The sequence below is a fragment of the Atta cephalotes genome, assembly GCF_000143395.1.
Source record: "Atta cephalotes unplaced genomic scaffold scaffold00043, whole genome shotgun sequence".
NCBI classification, from domain to species: Eukaryota; Metazoa; Arthropoda; class Insecta; order Hymenoptera; family Formicidae; genus Atta; species Atta cephalotes.
Window position 1 is genome coordinate 928,483 of NW_012130107.1, and position 17,608 is coordinate 946,090.

At 28.5% G+C, this 17,608-nt stretch overlaps 3 protein-coding genes across 3 annotated transcripts in view; all 3 read left to right on the top strand.

Annotated features, from left to right (window-relative positions):
* The window catches only part of LOC105622334, an 11,646-nt gene extending 7,322 nt beyond the window's left edge, over positions 1-4,324 (top strand). Inside the window, exons 2-4 of the mRNA XM_012203752.1 lie at positions 119-791; positions 2,513-3,178; positions 3,649-4,324. Of these exons, the coding sequence (XP_012059142.1) occupies positions 119-791; positions 2,513-3,178; positions 3,649-4,324 (2,015 nt within the window). The remainder of the gene's footprint in view (positions 1-118; positions 792-2,512; positions 3,179-3,648) is intronic.
* A 238-nt stretch (positions 4,325-4,562) lies between these two features.
* Positions 4,563-8,951, top strand: LOC105622335. Its single transcript, XM_012203754.1, has 5 exons — positions 4,563-4,571; positions 4,801-5,375; positions 5,831-6,514; positions 7,050-7,721; positions 8,267-8,951. Exons 1-5 carry the CDS (start codon positions 4,563-4,565, stop codon positions 8,949-8,951), a joined length of 2,625 nt encoding a protein of 874 aa, XP_012059144.1.
* A 505-nt stretch (positions 8,952-9,456) lies between these two features.
* On the top strand, positions 9,457-16,529 carry LOC105622336. Its single transcript, XM_012203755.1, has 11 exons — positions 9,457-10,085; positions 10,573-11,235; positions 11,712-12,389; positions 12,839-13,492; positions 13,678-13,863; positions 14,023-14,154; positions 14,324-14,422; positions 14,907-15,002; positions 15,196-15,312; positions 16,139-16,255; positions 16,397-16,529. The coding sequence occupies exons 1-11, from the start codon at positions 9,457-9,459 to the stop codon at positions 16,527-16,529; spliced, it is 3,504 nt and encodes a 1,167-aa protein (XP_012059145.1).
* The last annotated feature ends 1,079 nt before the right edge of the window (positions 16,530-17,608 follow it).

Here is a 17,608-nt window from a genome sequence, read left to right on the forward strand (position 1 = left end):
TTCTTCTCTCTCTCTCTCTCTCTCTCTCTCTCTCTCTCTCTCTCTTCTCTCTTCATTGATCTTTCCTAAATAGTTTTTCTGAATATATTTCTCGATATAACCGCTACTTTGTATTTAGTAACACATCACGGACACTGTGCGGATACAATGGCAGCTCTAGAAGGATCAGACAATTGGATGTGGAAACATGTTGTTAAATTAAACAATTTTACTGTACAGTGCAAGATAGATAATTGTGATAAAATTTATAAGACTGATAAAAATGAAAATAGAGTGATAATAATGATAAAAGGACATTTATATCATCAGCATGAAAAATACGATGAAGAAGATCGGTTAAAATGGGAAAACGACAATGACTTTATATGGCGATATTTTGACAAAATAGGTTTATATGAAGAAAAATGTAAATTTTGTCACGAATCATTTTCCATATCATATACACCATTGTTAAGGATTCATCTGCGACAATACCATCGTCAAAAAATAAGAGCTGGTATACGAAAAGAAATTGCAACTAAGTCACTATCGCAACGTTTTAAAATCAATAAGAAAAAACTTAGTGCACGATGCAAACGTTGCAATCTTAAAATGGACATACTATACGGAACAGATGCTTTAATACATCACATTTGTTTTAAAAAGAATCAACATTTAAGGTCTCGACAAAAATCTGAAGATACTAACGTGAACAGAATGACACAACCTATAACCGATGAAAATACAAATTCAAGTTCCCACCATGATAATTTAAATAGACAAGCTTTTGGATATCGAGAAACGCAACAAAGGTAACTGTTATGTAATAAAAATATTAATGTTTCACTTTCCTTAAATTATTAATATATTATGTACACTTAATACACATTAAAAATTTAGTATATTATTAGATGTACAACTTTGCTTCCGCCGTTTTTTTTCCGAAATTCGAGGCTTTATTGTAAAAAACTGGTTATACATTTATGATTCAAAGTATTGTCCATCGCTGGCCACTACTTTCTCCCATCTTTCGGGTAGCGTACGAATCCCGCGTCGAAAAAACTGGTCGTCATCTTTTGAGGCTATCCACGAATCGATTTCAATTTTTTACTTCTTCATAAGACCGGAAGTGCTGATCAGCCAGGCCATGTGCCATTGAAACAAGTGATAGTCAGAGGGAGCAACGTCTGGAGAATACGGCGGGTGGGATAGGACTTTCCATTTCAATGTTTCCAAGTCTGTCTTGACCACTTTCGCAACATGGGGTCAAGCATTGTCTGCAAAATCTTTATGTCTCTTCGTTGTATTGCGGCCATTTGTCTTTCAATGCTCAAACGCATCAATTGCGTTCGATACCGATCGCCTGTGATTGTTTCAGTCGGTTTTAACAGTTCATAATACACTACGCCGAGCTGGTTCCACCAAATACAGAGCATGACCTTGGAGCCGTGAATATTCGGTTTGGCCGTCGACGTGGAAGCATGGTCGGGAACTCCCCATGATTTTCTGCGCTTGGGATTATCGTAATGAACCCATTTTTCGTCCCTAGTCACAATGCGATGCAGAAATCCCTTCCGTCTTTGCCTTTCAAGCAGCTGTTCACAAGCAAATAAACGCCGTTCAACATCTCTCGGCTTCAATTCGTACGGCAAATTTCCTTGCTTCTGAATTATTCCCATGGCTTTGAGGCGTTTTGAAATGGCTTGTTGAGTCACTCCCAATGATCATGCCAATTCTTCTTTTGACACGAGTCTTGCTCAAGTAATGCCTCCAATTCTGCATCTTCGAAAACCTTCTCTTTTCCACCACTATGCCGGTCTTCGACGTCAAAATCACCGTTCTTGAAGCGTTGAAACCATTCATGACACGTTCTTTCACTAATAGCGGCCTCACCATAAGTATTTGAGAGCATTCGATGAGCCTCAGCCGCAGATTTCTTCATATTGAAACAAAAAATTAAAACCTCCCGCAAATGACGAGAATTTGGCTCGTAAACTGACATTTTCAATCGAGAATAACTTTATAATGCAGACACAAATCGACTAATGTTTCTGTGGGGTTATGTTGATAGATGCCCAAGTTTATTGTATGACGTCTATGATCTATTTATTTCGACCACCACTTACCGCTAAAGCCATTTATAGGAAAACGACGGAAGCAAAGTTGTACACCTAATATTTAATTCAATCTATTTACTTCAACATTTATTACAATAATGATGATAAACGATATAGTGGTAGCCTACAATAAAAGTAAAGAAACATTTCTAAATATAAACTTGTACGAATTTTCAATGTTAAATTTAATAAATATTTTCTAGTCAAGATGTGCAAAATATAATGTTAATCTGATTGATGACAGCAGAAATCGAATAAGTAGGAATTAAAGTATATAATTCTTAATGAACTGAAAGATACAATGAATAACCTTTATTAATGAAAAATTACACATTTCACTCTATCTCCTACAATCAATCTTTCCTAAATAGCTTCTCTGAATAATTTCCGTAGCTTAATCATTATTTCGTATTTAGTAACACATACTGTGCGGATACAATGGCAGCTTTAAAAGGATCAGACAATTGGATGTGGAAATATGTTGTTAAATTAAACAATGGTGTACAGTGCAAGATAGATAATTGTGATAAAATTTATAAGATTGATAAAACTAAAAATAGAGTGATAATAATGATAAAAGGACATTTATACCATCAGCATGGAAAATTCGATGAAGAAGATCGATTAAAATGGGAAAATGACAATGATTTAATATGGCGATATTTCGACAAAGTAGGTTTATATAAAGAAAAATGTAAATTTTGTCACGACTTACTTTCCGTATCATATACACCATTGTTAAGGGTTCATCTGCGACAATATCATCGTCAAAAAATAAAAGCTGATGTACGAAAAGAAATTGCGGATAAGTCTCTAACGCAATATTTCGAAATTCACGAGGAAAAATTTAGTGGACGGTGCAAACGTTGCAATGTTGAAAAGGACATATTTTACGGAGCAGATAACTTAATACATCACACTTGTTTCAAAAAGAATCAATCTTTAAGATCTCGACAAGAATCTGATGATAATGATATGAACAGAATGACACAACAACCTATAGCCGATGAAAATACAAATTCAAGTTCCCACAATGATAATTTAAATAGACAAGCTCTTGGAAATCCAGAAGCTCAACAAAGGTAATTGTTATGTAATAAAAACATTAATATTTCACTTTTCTTCAGTTATTAATATATTATGTACACTTTAATACATATGAAAAATTTAGTAATTACTTAATTCAATCTATTTACCTTAATGTTTATTACAATAAATATCATCAACGATGTTGTAGTAGCCTACAATAAAAAGTCAAGAAACATTTTCAAATATAAACTTGTACCGATTTTCTAAACTTGTTAAAGTCTAACTTCTAAACTTGTTAAACTTTATTTTCAAGACAAGATGTATAAAATAAATAACGTTAATCTTAATCTGATTGATTGACAACAGAAATCCAATAAGTAGAAATTAAAGTATATAATTCTTATTGAACTGAAAGATTTAATCAGTAACCTTTATCAATGAAAAATTACACTCTCTCCTATCAATCTTTCCTAAACAGCTTCTCTGAACATTTTTCTTGGCTTAATCGGTATTTCGTATTTAGTAACACATCACAATACTGTGCGGACGCAATGGCAGCTCTAGAAGAATCAGATAATTGGGTGTGGAAACACTTCGTTAAATTAAACAGTTCTACTGTACAGTGCAATATAGATTGTTGTGATCAAACTTATTGTAACAGAAATCCAATTAAAATGATAAACTTGATAAAGACACATTTATACCATAAGCACAAAATATGGACTGAAGAAGATCGTTTAAAATGGGAAAATAACAATGACTTAGTATGGCAATACTTCGACAAAGTAGACTTATACAAAGGAAAATGTAAATTTTGTAAGAATATTCATCATGAAGCATACATACCATATCTAAAGTGGCATCTGCGAAAAAAGCATAGTCAAGAAATAAGAGCTATTGCACAAAAAGAAATTGCAACTAAGTCATTATCGCAATATTTTAAAATCGATGAGAAAGAACCTACTGCGTGGTGCAAACGTTGTTATCTTAAAATGGACATACTTTATGGAACAGATGCCTTAATACATCACATTTGTTTCAAAAAAAATCAACATTTAAGATCTCGACAAAACTCTGAAGATAATAACGTGAACAGAATGACACAACAGTCTATAACCACTGAAAATGCAAATACAAGCTCCCATCATGACGATATAAATAGGCAAATTCCACGAAATCAATACTATCAACAAAGGTAATTGTGATATAATAAAATTGTAATAAAAATGTTAATGTTTCACTTAAGTTATTAATATATTATACATACTTAATACACATTAAAAATTTAATATGTTACTTAATTCAATTTATTTATCTCAACGTTTATTACAATACCGATGATAAATGATAAATGTAGTAGCCTACAATAAAAAATCAAAAAATTCCAAATATAAACTTGTACCACTTTTCAATGTTAAACTTTATTTTCAAGTCAAGATGTATCAAGTATATATTTTACTCTTAATCTAATTGATTGAGAACAGAAACCGAATAATTAAGAATTAAACAATATGATTTGTAACTGAAAGATTCAATCAATAATCTTTACATATTAGAGAAAAATTATATATTTTATTTTCTCTTCTATCATCAATCTTTCCTAAACAATTTCTCAAAATATTTTCCTTGGCGTGATCGGTATTTCATATTTAGAGTCACATCGCGATATTGTAAGGATATAACGGCAGCTCTAGAAGGATCAAACAATTGGGTGCGGAAACATATTCTTAAATTGAACAGTTTTACTGTACAGTGCAATATAGATGGTTGTTATAAAACTTATACAACTGATAATAAACATGCAAGAATGATAGCAATGGTAAAGGGACATTTATATCATAAACACGAAATATGGAACGAAGAAGATCGCTTAAAATGGGAAAACGACAATGACTTGATATGGCGGTACTTCGATAAAGTAAAATTATATGAAGAAAAATGTAAATTTTGTAACATTTTACTTCATCAAGCACATATTCCACTTATAAAGTCGCATCTGCGAATAAAGCACAGTCAAGAAATAAGAACTATTGTACAAAAAGAAATTGTAGATAAGTCTTTATCGCAATATTATAAAATAGATGAAAAAGAATTTAGCGCATTGTGTAAACATTGCAATGTCAAAAAGGACATATTTTATGGAACAGATGCCTTAATACACCACATTTGTTTCAAAAAGAATCAATCTTTAAGACTTCGACAAGAACTTGATGATAATGATGATCCTGGAAATGAAGAAAATGAACAAAGGTAACTGTTGTGTAACTAAATTGTTAATGTTTCATTTTTCTTAAGTTATTAATGTATCATCTACATTTTAATAACACATTAACAATTAAGTATACTACTTAATTTAATCTATTTGTCTCAACATTTATTACAATAAACCATGATAAATAATGTTGTAGTAGCATGCAGTAAAAATCAAGAAATATTTCCAAATTTTATAAACTTGTATCAATTTTCATTTAAATTTTATTTTCAAGTCAAGATATATAAAATATATGTTAATCTTAATTTGATTGATTAACAAGACAGATATCGAATAAAAATATTGGAATTAAAGTATAATTCTTACTAAACTCAAAGATTCAATCAATTTTTTATTAATGAAAAATTATATATTTCATTGTCTCCTATTATCAACCTTTCCTAAACTACTTCTTTGAACATTTTCCTTGGTTTAATCGGTATTTCATATTTAGTAACACATCACGATACTGTGCGGATGCAATGGCAGCTCTAGAAGAATCAGATAGTTGGGTGTGGAAACATGTTGTTAAATTAAACAATTTTACTGTACAGTGCAATATAGATAGTTGTGATCAAATTTATAAGTATACAATTGATCATAAACATACAAATAGAATGATAACAAGGTTAAAGGGACATTTATACCATAAGCATGAAATATGGACTGAAGAAGATCGCTTAAAATGGGAAAACAACAATGACTCGATATGGCAATATTTTGACAAAATAGACTTATACAAAGAAAGATGTAAATTTTGTAAGTATTTTCGTCATGAAGCATATATACACAATCTAAAGTTGCATCTACGAAAAAAGCATAGTCAAGAAATAAGTGCTGCTGCACAAAAAGAAATTGCAACTAGGTCACTATCGCATTGTTTTAAAATTGATGAGGAAGAACTTATTGCATGGTGCAAACGTTGCAATCATAAAATGGACATACTTCACGGAACAGATGCCTTAATGCATCACATTTGTTTCAAAAAGAATCAACGTTTAAAGTCTCGGCAAAAATCTGAAAATAATAATGTAAATAGAATGACACAACAGTCTACAATCACTGAAAATGCAAATACAAATTCCCATCATGATGATATAAATAGACAAGTTCCTCAAAATCAAGATTTTCGACAAAGGTAATTATTATATAATAATGTTATATAATAAATATAATAAAAATCTGTTATATAATAAAAATGTTAATGTTTCATTTTTTTAAGTTATTAATTTATTATGTACACTCAATACACAATAAACTAAGCAAAAAATTTAGTTTATATAATACTTAATTCAATTTATTTACCTTAATGTTTATTACAATAACAATGTTGTAATAGCCTATAATAAAAGTGAACATTTCCAAATATAAACTGGTATTAATTTTCAATGTTAAACTTTATTTTTAAATCAAGATGTATAAAATATATAATGTTAATCTTAATTTGATTGATTGACAACAGAAATCATATAAGTAGGAATTAAAGTCTATAATTCTTAATGAACTGAAAGATTCAATAACCTTTATTAATGAAAAATTAATGAAAATTAATTAATTAATGAAAAATTACATGTCTCCTATTATATTACAAATTTCACTCTCTCCTATCATCAAGCTTTCTTAAACAACTTCTCTGAACATTTTTCTTGGATTAATCGTTATTTCGTATTTAGTAATACATCACAATACTGTGCGGATGCAATGGCAGCTCTAGAAGGATCAGACAATTGGGTGTGGAAACATGTTGTTAAATTAAACAATTTTACTGTACAGTGCAATATAGATTGTTGTGTTCAAACTTATTATAATAAAAATACAAGTAGATTGATAACATCGATGAGGGTACATTTATGCCATAAGCACAAAATATGGACTAAAGAAGATCGTTTAGAATGGGAAAACAACAACGATTTGATATGGCAATATTTTGACAAAGTAGACTTATACAAAGGAAAATGTAAATTTTGTAGGAGTATTTGTCATGAAGCATATATACCAAATCTAAAATCGCATGTGCTAAAAAAACATAGTCAAAGAATAAGAGCTGCTGCACAAAAAAAAATTGCAACAAAGTCACTATCGCAATGTTTTAAAATCGATGAGAAAGAACTTAGTGTATGGTGTAAATGTTGCAATCATAAAATGGACATATTTTATGGAACAGATACCTTAATACATCATATTTGTTTCAAAAAGAATCAACGTTTAAAGTCTCGACAAAAATCTGAAGATAATAACGTAAATAAAATGACACAACAGTCTATAGTCACTGAAAATACAAATACAAGCTCCCATCATGATGATATAAATAGACAAGCTCCTCAAAATCAAGATCTGCAACAAAGGTAACTGTTATATAATAAAAATGTTAATGTTTCACTTTTTTTAAGTTATTAATATATTATGTACACTTAATATATACATTAAAAATTTAGTACTTACTTAATTCAATTTATTTATTTACCTCAACGTTTATTACAATAACGGTGATAAACGATGTTGATGTAGTCTACAATAAAAAGTCAAGAAACATTTCCAAATATAAACTTGTACCAATTTTCAATGTTAAACTTCATTTTCAAGTCAAGATGTGTCAAATATATTAGGTGTAGTAAAAAGAAGAAATCCATTATTTTTGCATGAAATTGAATGGAAAAATAATGGATTTCTTTTTACTACACCTAATATAATATTAACCCTAATCTGATTGATTCACAATAGAAATTGAATAAATAGAAATTAAATAATATGATTTTTAACTGAAAGATTCAATCAATAATTTTTACATATTAGGGAAAAATTATATGTTTTACTCTCTCTTTTATTATCAACTTTTCCTAAACAACTTCTTTAAATATTTTCCTTGGCTTGATCAATATTTCATATTTAGTGACACATATTGTACGGATGTAATGGCTCTAGAAGGATCAAACAATTGGGTGCGGAAACATATTCTTAAATTAGACAATTCTACTGTACAGTGCAATATAGATGGTTGTGACCAAACTTATAAGTATACAATTGATCATAAACGTACAAGTAGAATGATAACAAGGATAAAGGGACATTTATATAATAAGCACGAAATATGGACTGAAGAAGATCGCTTAAAATGGGAAAACAATAATGACTTGATATGGCAATATTTTGACAAACTAGACCTGTACAAAGGAAAATGTAAATTTTGTAAGAATATTCATCATGAAGCATACATACCATATCTAAAGTGGCATCTGCGAAGAAAGCATAGTCAAGAAATAAGAGCTGCTGTACAAAAAGAAATTGCAAATAAGTCGCTATCGCAATATTTCGAAATTCAAGAGGACGAATTTAGTGCACGATGCAAACGTTGCAATCTTGAAAAGGACATATTTTATGGAACAGATGCCTTAATACACATTTGTTTAGATGAAAATGAACGTTTAAGATTACGACAAGATCCTGAAGATAATGATGTGAACAGAATGACACAACTAAGGACACAACAGTCTATAATTACTGAAAATGCAAATACAAACTCCCATCATGATGATATAAATAGGCAACCTCCTCGAAATGAAGATCAACAAAGGTAACTGTTATGTAAAAATATAAAAATGTTAATATTTCACTTTGCTTAAATTATTAATATATTGTATGTATATTTTAATACACATGAAAAAGTTAGTATATTACTTAATTCAATCTATTTATTTCAATGTTTATTAAAATAATATGATAAACGATGTCGTAATAGCATATAATAAAAAATCAAGAAACATTTCCAAATATAAACTTGTACCGATTTTCTAAACTTGTTAAAGTCTAACTTCTAAACTTGTTAAATTTTATTTTCAAGACAAGATGTATAAAATAAATAACGTTAATCTTAATCTGATTGATTGACAACAGAAATCCAATAAGTAGAAATTAAAATATATAATTCTTATTGAACTGAAAGATTTAATCAATAACCTTTATCAATGAAAAATTACATATTTCATTCTCTCCTATCAATCTTTCCTAAACAGCTTCTCTGAATATTTTCCTTGACTTAATCGATATTTCGTATTTAGCAACACACAATACTGTGCGGATTTAATGGCAGCTCTACAAGGATCAGACAATTGGGTGTGGGAACATCTTAAATTAGATAATTCTAATATACGATGCAAAAGTTGTATTCAAACTTATAAAATTGGCAAAAAAAATAAACTTATTGATATGATAGTGATAATAAAAGCACATTTATACCATAAGCATGAAATATGGAATAAAGAAGATCGCTTAAAATGGGAAAACGATAATGACTTGATATGGCGATACTTCGACAAAGTAGGCTTATACGAAGCAAAATGTAAATTTTGTGACCGTTTACTTCGTCAACCATATGTACCACTTATAAAGTCGCATTTGCAAAGTCATCATCAAGAAATAAGAGCTGATGTACGAAAAGAAATTGCGGATAAATCTCTATCGCAATATTTCGAAATTTATGAGCAAGATTTTAGTGCACGGTGCAAACGTTGCAATGTTGAAATCGGCATATATTACGGAACAGATGCCTTAATACATCACATTTGTTTCAAAAAGAATCAATCTTTAGAATCTCAACAAGAATTTGATGATAATGATATGAACAGAATGACACAACAATCTGCAGCCGATGAAAATATAAGTTCACATGACATAAATAGACAAGTTTCTGGAAATGAAGAAAATGAACAAAGGTAACTATTGTGTAATTAAATTGTTAATGTTAAATTCAATTGTTAAATTTCACTTTCTTAAGTTTTCAATATAACATCTGCATTTTAATACGCATTAAAAATTAAGTATATTACTTAATTAAACTTATTTATCTCAACGTTTATTACAATAAACCGTGATAAACGATGTGTAGTAGTCTGCAGTAAAAAATCAAGAAATATTTCCAAATTTTATAAATTTGTACCAATTTTCATGTAAACTTTATTTTTAAGTCAAGATGTATAAAATATAAAATCAAGATGTATAAAAATGTTAATCTTAATCTTATTGATTAACAACAGAAATCGAATAAATAGAAATTAAACTACATGATTCTTACTAAACTGAAAGATTCAATCAATAATCATTATTAATGAAAAATTATATATTTCATTCTCTCTCTTATCATTAATCTTTTCTAAACAGCTTCTTTGAATTTTCCTTAATTAATCTGTATTTCGTATTTAGTAACACACGATACTGTGCGGATTTAATGGCAGCTCTAGAAGGATCGGACAATTGGGTGTCACAACATCTTAAATTAGATAATTCTACTGTACAGTGCAGAAGTTGTATTCAAACTTATAAAATTGGCAAAAGAAGTAAATTTATTGAAATGATAACAATGATAAAGGCACATTTATACCATAAGCATGAAATATGGAATGAAGAAGATCGTTTAAAATGGGAAAATGACAATGACTTGATATGGCAATATTTCGACAAAGTAAGTTTATACGAAGCAAAATGTAAATTTTGTGATCGTTTACTTCGTCAACCATATGTATCACTTATAAAGTCGCATCTGCAAAGTCATCGTCAAGAAATAAGAGCTGGTGTACGAAAAGAAATTGCGGATAAGTCTCTATCGCAATATTTCAAAATTCATGAGGAAGAATTTAGTGCACAGTGCAAAAGTTGCAATGTTGAAAACGACATATTTTACGGAATAGATGCTTTAATACATCACATTTGTTTTAAAAATAATCAATCTTTAAGATCTCGACAAGAAACTGATAATAATGATGTGAACAGTATGACACAACAATTCATAGCCGATGAAAATACAAGTACAAGTTCACATCATGATATAAATAGACAAACTCCTAGAAATCGAGAAAATAAACAAAGGTAACTGTTGCGTAATTAAAATGTTAATGTTTCTTTTCTTAAATTATTAATATATCATTTAATATGCATTATCATTTTAATACGCATTAACAATTAAATATATTATTTAATTTAATCTATATATTATATATATCTCAACAATAAACGGTTTTAAACGGTGTTGTCGTAATCTGCAATAAAAAATCAAGAAATATTTCCAAATTTTATAAACTTATACTAATTTTCATTTGTTAAATTTTATTTTCAAGTCAAGATTTGGAAAATATATAATGTTAATCTTAATCTGATTGATTGACAACATAAATCGAATAATTAAGAATTAAGAATTAACTATATCATTCTTACTAAATTGGAAAATTCAATCTATAATCTTTATTAATGAAAAATTACACATTTCACTCTCTCTCCTATCATCAATCTTTCCTAAACAGCTCCTCTGAACATTTTTCTTGGCTTAATCGATATTTCATATTTAGTAATACATCGCGACAATGTGAGGATATAACGGCAGCTCGACAAAGATCAGACAATTGGGTGTGGAAACATGGTCTTAAATTAAACAATTCTACTATACGGTGCAATATAGATAAATGTAATCAAACTTATTATAGTAAACATAAAAATGTAAGTATATTGATAAAATCAATGAAAGTACATTTATATCATAAGCATGAAATATGGACTGAAGAAGATCGCTTAAAATGGGAAAACAACAATGACTTGATATGGCAATATTTTGACAAAGTAGACTTATACAAAGGAAAATGTAAATTTTGTAAGAATTTTCGTCATGGAGCATATATACAAAATCTAAAGTCGCATCTGCGAAGAAAGCATAGTCAAGAAATAAGAGCTGCTATACAAAAAGAAATTTCATTTAAGTCGCTATCGCAATATTTTGAAATTCAAGAGGAAGAATTTAGTGCACGATGCAAACGTTGCAATGTTGAAAAGGACATATTTTACGGAACAGATGTCTTAATACGTCACAATTGTTTTAATAAGAATCAACGTTTAAAGTCTCGACAAGAACCTGAAGATAATGTGAACAGGATGACACAACAATCTATAGCCGATGAAAATACCAGTACAAGTTCACATCATGATAATATAAATAAACAAGCTCCTGAAAATCGAGAAAATGAACATGAAAGGTAATTGTTACGTAATTCAAATGTTAATGTTTCACTTTTCTTAAGTTATTAATATATCATCTACTTTAACATGCATTAAATATTTAGCATATCATTCAATTTAATCTATTTATTTCAACATTTATTACAATAAACGATGATAAACGTTGTTGTAATAGTCTGTAGTAAAAAAGTCAAGAAATATTTTCAAATTTTATGAACCAATTTTTATTGTTAAACTTTATTTTTAAGTCAAGACGTGTAAAATATATAGTAATAATCTTAATCTGATTGATTGATGACAAAAATCGAATAAATAGCAATTAAACTACATGATTCTTATTGAACTGAAAGATACATTAACTTTTATATACTAATAAAAATTACATATTTTACTTTCTTTTCTATCATTCTTTTATAAACTGCTTCTCTGAATATTTTTCTTGTTTTAATCGGTATTTTGTATTTAGTAACACATCGCGACTCTCTGCTCGAAGAAGATCAGACAATTGGGTGTGGAAACATGTTGTTAAATTAGACAATTTTACTGTAAAGTGCGAAATAGATAGTTGTAATAAAACTTATTATGATAGTACTAAAAATTCATGTAGAACGATAAGAATGATAAAAGGACATTTATACCATAAGCACAAAATATGGACCGAAGAAGATCGTTTAAAATGGGAAAACAACAATGACTTGGTGTGGGAATATTTTGACAAAATAGACTTTTACAAAGGAAAATGTAAATTTTGTAAGAATATTCGTCATGAAGCAAATATACAAAATCTAAAGTCGCATTTGCGAAAAAAACATAGTCAAGAAATAAGAGCTGCTATACAAAAAGAAATTGCATATAAGTCGCTATCGCAATATTTCGAAATTCAAGAAGAAGAATTTAGTGCACGGTGCAAACGTTGCAATATTGAAAAGGACATATTTTACGGAATAGATGTCTTAATACGTCACAATTGTTTTGATAAGACTCAACTTTTGAAATCTGGACAAGAATCTGAAGACAATAAAATGAACAGAATGACACAACAGTCTATAGCCACTGAAAATACAAACTTCCATCATGATGATATAAATAGGCAAACTCCTCGAAATCAAGATCAACAAAGGTAATTGTTACACAATAAAAATATTAATGTTTTTTTTCTAAAGTTATAAATACATAATTTATGTATTAAGTATATTACAAATTTATTATAGTATATTACTTAATTTACTTCAACGTTTTGCAATCGGTAAAATATTTTGTAAGTTGCAATAATTGCAGCAATTACACTATTAACATATTTTATAGCAACACAGGAATAAATAATTTAAGATCTGACTCTCATATAAATAAAAATTCGAGATCTAAAAAAGGAGATGCTGCAGATAATAGCGAGTATATGATGCAACAAGACGTAGCAGCAGAAAATATGGCTACACATTATCATCATGAAAGTACATATTGGCATGATCTTGAAAATCAAGATCAACAGAGGTAAATGATAACATCAGTATATTTAATTCTTCTTGAAGGATTAGTATATTCTATTATAAACAATTGAACATTTAATGATTAACGATATAGACTACATAAATTTGAGTGAAATATGATTTCAATGTTATATTTATATTCAACTTAAATAATATTAATTAGTGAATGTATATCAAGTTCTGGAGGAAATAACACGAATAACACAGTATTCCTTGCTCATGATGTTTCGGATGTAAGTTCTCATCATGACGATACAAACTGGCAAGCTCTTGGATATCAAATAGATCAACAGAGGTACGTGCTATTAATTTAATGTCAAGTGTTACTAATATCAAAATTAGTGCCTCAAAGTTCTATAATAAAAAAACTCTCGGAAAATTAATTAACTGTCAATGTCTGCACGAATGGATATTCAAAATTTCAAGAAAGAAAAACTAACGTTAAAATAATATAATGTATATAGAATGATGCAGCAAGACGTAGCAGCAGGAAATATGGTTACACATTATCATCATGTAGGTACATTTTGGCATGGTCTTGAAAATCAGGAAAATCAACAGAGGTAAATGATAGTAATATCAGTATATTTTATTTTTCTTGAAAGATTAGTATATTCTATTATAAACAACAGAATTGAATATTTTAACGATTAACGATAGACTACATAAATTTGAGTGAAATATTTAATAAATATAATTTCTATGTTATTATATTTAAGTAATATTTAATTTAAGTAATATTAACTAATGAATATATATTAAGTTCTGAAGGAAATAACACGAATAACACAATATTCCTTGCTCATGATGTTTCGGATGTAAGTTCTCGTCATGGTACAAACTGGCAAGATCTTAGATATCAAATAGATCGACAGAGGTATGCTATTAATTTAATGTCAAGTATTACTAATATCAAAATTCGTGACCTAAAAAATTCTATGATAAAAAAAGTTCTCGAAAGATTAATTAAATGTCAATGTCTGCACGAATGGATATTCAAAATTTCAAGAAAGAAAAACTAACGTTAAAATAATATAATGTATATAGAATGATGCAGCAAGACGTAGCAGCAGAAAATATGGTTACACGTTATCATCATGTAGGTACATTTTGGCATGGTCTTGAAAATCAAGATCAACAGAGGTAAATGATAATAACATCAGTATATTTTATTCTTCTTGAAAGATTAGTATATTCTATTATAAACAACAAAATTGAACATTTAACGATTAACGATATAGACTACATAAATTTGAGTGAAATATTTAATAAATATGATTTCAATGTTATATTTATATTCAACTTAAATAATATTAACTAATGAATATATATCAAGTTCTGAAGGAAATAACACGAATAATACAGTATTCCTTGCTCATGATGTTTCGGATGTAAGTTCTCGTCATGATGCTACAAATTGGCAAGCTCTTGGATATCAAATAGATCAACAGAGGTACGAGCTACTAATTTAATGTCAAGTACTAATATCAAAATTCGTGGCTCAAAGTTCTATGAAAAAAAGCTCTCGTAAGATTAATTAACTGTCAATGTCTGCACGAATAGATATTCAAAATTTCAAGAAAGAAAAACTAACGTTAAAATAATATAATGTATATAGAATGATGCAGCAAGACGTAGCACCAGTAAATATGGCTACAAGTTATCATGATGGAAATACATATTGGTATGTTCTTGGAAATCAAGATGATCAACAAAGGTAAATAATACTAATATCGATATATTTTATTCTTTTTGAAATACCAATATATTCTATTATAATTAACGCAATTATCTAGTAAACGGAAATGGATTGAAATGGATTGAAATTTTTTTCTATCCAAATGCGTATTTTAAAAGCGAATACTTTTTTTTTATTTAATTAGATTCAGTTGGATTCAATTAGATTTAGATTTGGATGCAATTGGATTGAAAAACTGGATTTCCTATTCAAAATTTTGAATTGAACAATATTCACAATTTGTATTTTTGCACATAAAAAAGAATAATATTATTTTTAGATTGAAAGATAGAGATATGTTCCATGCAATTCCTATAAATGAATAAAAATGCATTCAGGATTAAAAAGTATTCATTTTAACATTCGTGAATCAATATTTCTGAAAATCTGAAGCCATTTCAATTTATTTCAATTCCTTCTCGTTTACTGGGTAACATTGAAATATATAAATTTCATAAAGTTGAGTCAACATTTAAATATAATTTCAAATGTTACATTTATATCCAACTTAAATAATATTTACTAACGAATATATATGAAGTTCTGAAGGAAATGACATGAATAACATAGTATCCCTTGCTCGTGATGTTTCGGATGTAAGTTTTCCTCATGATGGTACAAACTGGCAAACTCTTGGATATCAAGTAGATCAACAGAGGTATGTATTATTATTTCAATATGTCAATATCAATGTATTACTGATAGCAATGATATCAAAATTCGTGATTCAAAGTTCTACAGTAAGAAAGCTCTCGAAAGATAGTATTTATCAATATTATATTACGAATGGCTATTTAAGATTTCAAGAAGGAACTAATGTTAGTAACGTGCACAGAATGATGCATCAATTCGTGGCAGCAGAAAATGTGACTACAAATTCTCATAATGACGGTATAACTTTGCAAGCTCCTGGAAATCATAAAAATCAATAAAATCAAATTTATTGATCAAATATATTGATGTCATTTTCATATCATCATGACTTTTTGTTCTGCTTAGAGGAAACCTTCCCAGCAAACGAGAATGGATTAAAATGGATTGAAATTTTTTTCTATCCAAATGCGTATTTTAAATAGCGAATACTTTTTTTTGGTTCAATTGGATTCAATTAGATTTAATTGGATGCAATTGGGTTGAAAAACTGCATTTCTTATTCACTGTTCAATTCAAAATTTTGAATTGAACAGTATTCACAATGCGTGCATACACAGAAAAAGTTAATATTATTTTTAGATTGAAAGGCATAGAGATATGCTTCGTGCAATTCCTATAAATGAATAAAAATGCATTCAAAATTGAAAAGCATTCATTTTAACATTCGTGAATCAATATTTCTGAAAATCTGAATCCATTTAAATTCATTTCAATCTATTCTCGTTTGCTGGGTTTACACACTACAACTTTCACTTTCTATAACCAGGATTGGTAAAGACTAGTTAGGTTTTTTTTTTTTTTTTTTTTTTTAATAAAACACATTGTGTTTCTTCTTAAATGTTTCAATATTTCAAATATACTTTAAACAGTAAAGTATAAAAAAAACATTTAAAACATATTAAAAACATTAGTTAAGGGAATAGAGATCCTAAAAATTGAAATCAGCCAATGCTGACTCGATCCGTGATTGATTCTGCTATGATGTTATGAAACCGGATATGAGAATGAAAGAAACTAATGTGATAGTGAGAAAAGCATCATTTGCTTATCATCAATAACGTTATTAGAGACTAAAAATAATTTAATTTAGACGAGTTTTTTACAGTTAGTAATGCTTAAAATCATCAGTGAAAATGTCATTTGAATTTTGTTAAAATGTATATAAAAATGTACAAAAATTCCTGTATTTATAAAGGAGACTATTACATATATGGTAATACTCTTATATTGCTAACGCAATCTTTTTTGAGAGGTGTGCAAAGACAGAAAAATAGAGAATAATCGGACTTTTCATACATGCGAATAAGATTGATTAGAAATACGCGCATGCATATTGAAGGTTTCAAATACATTATTT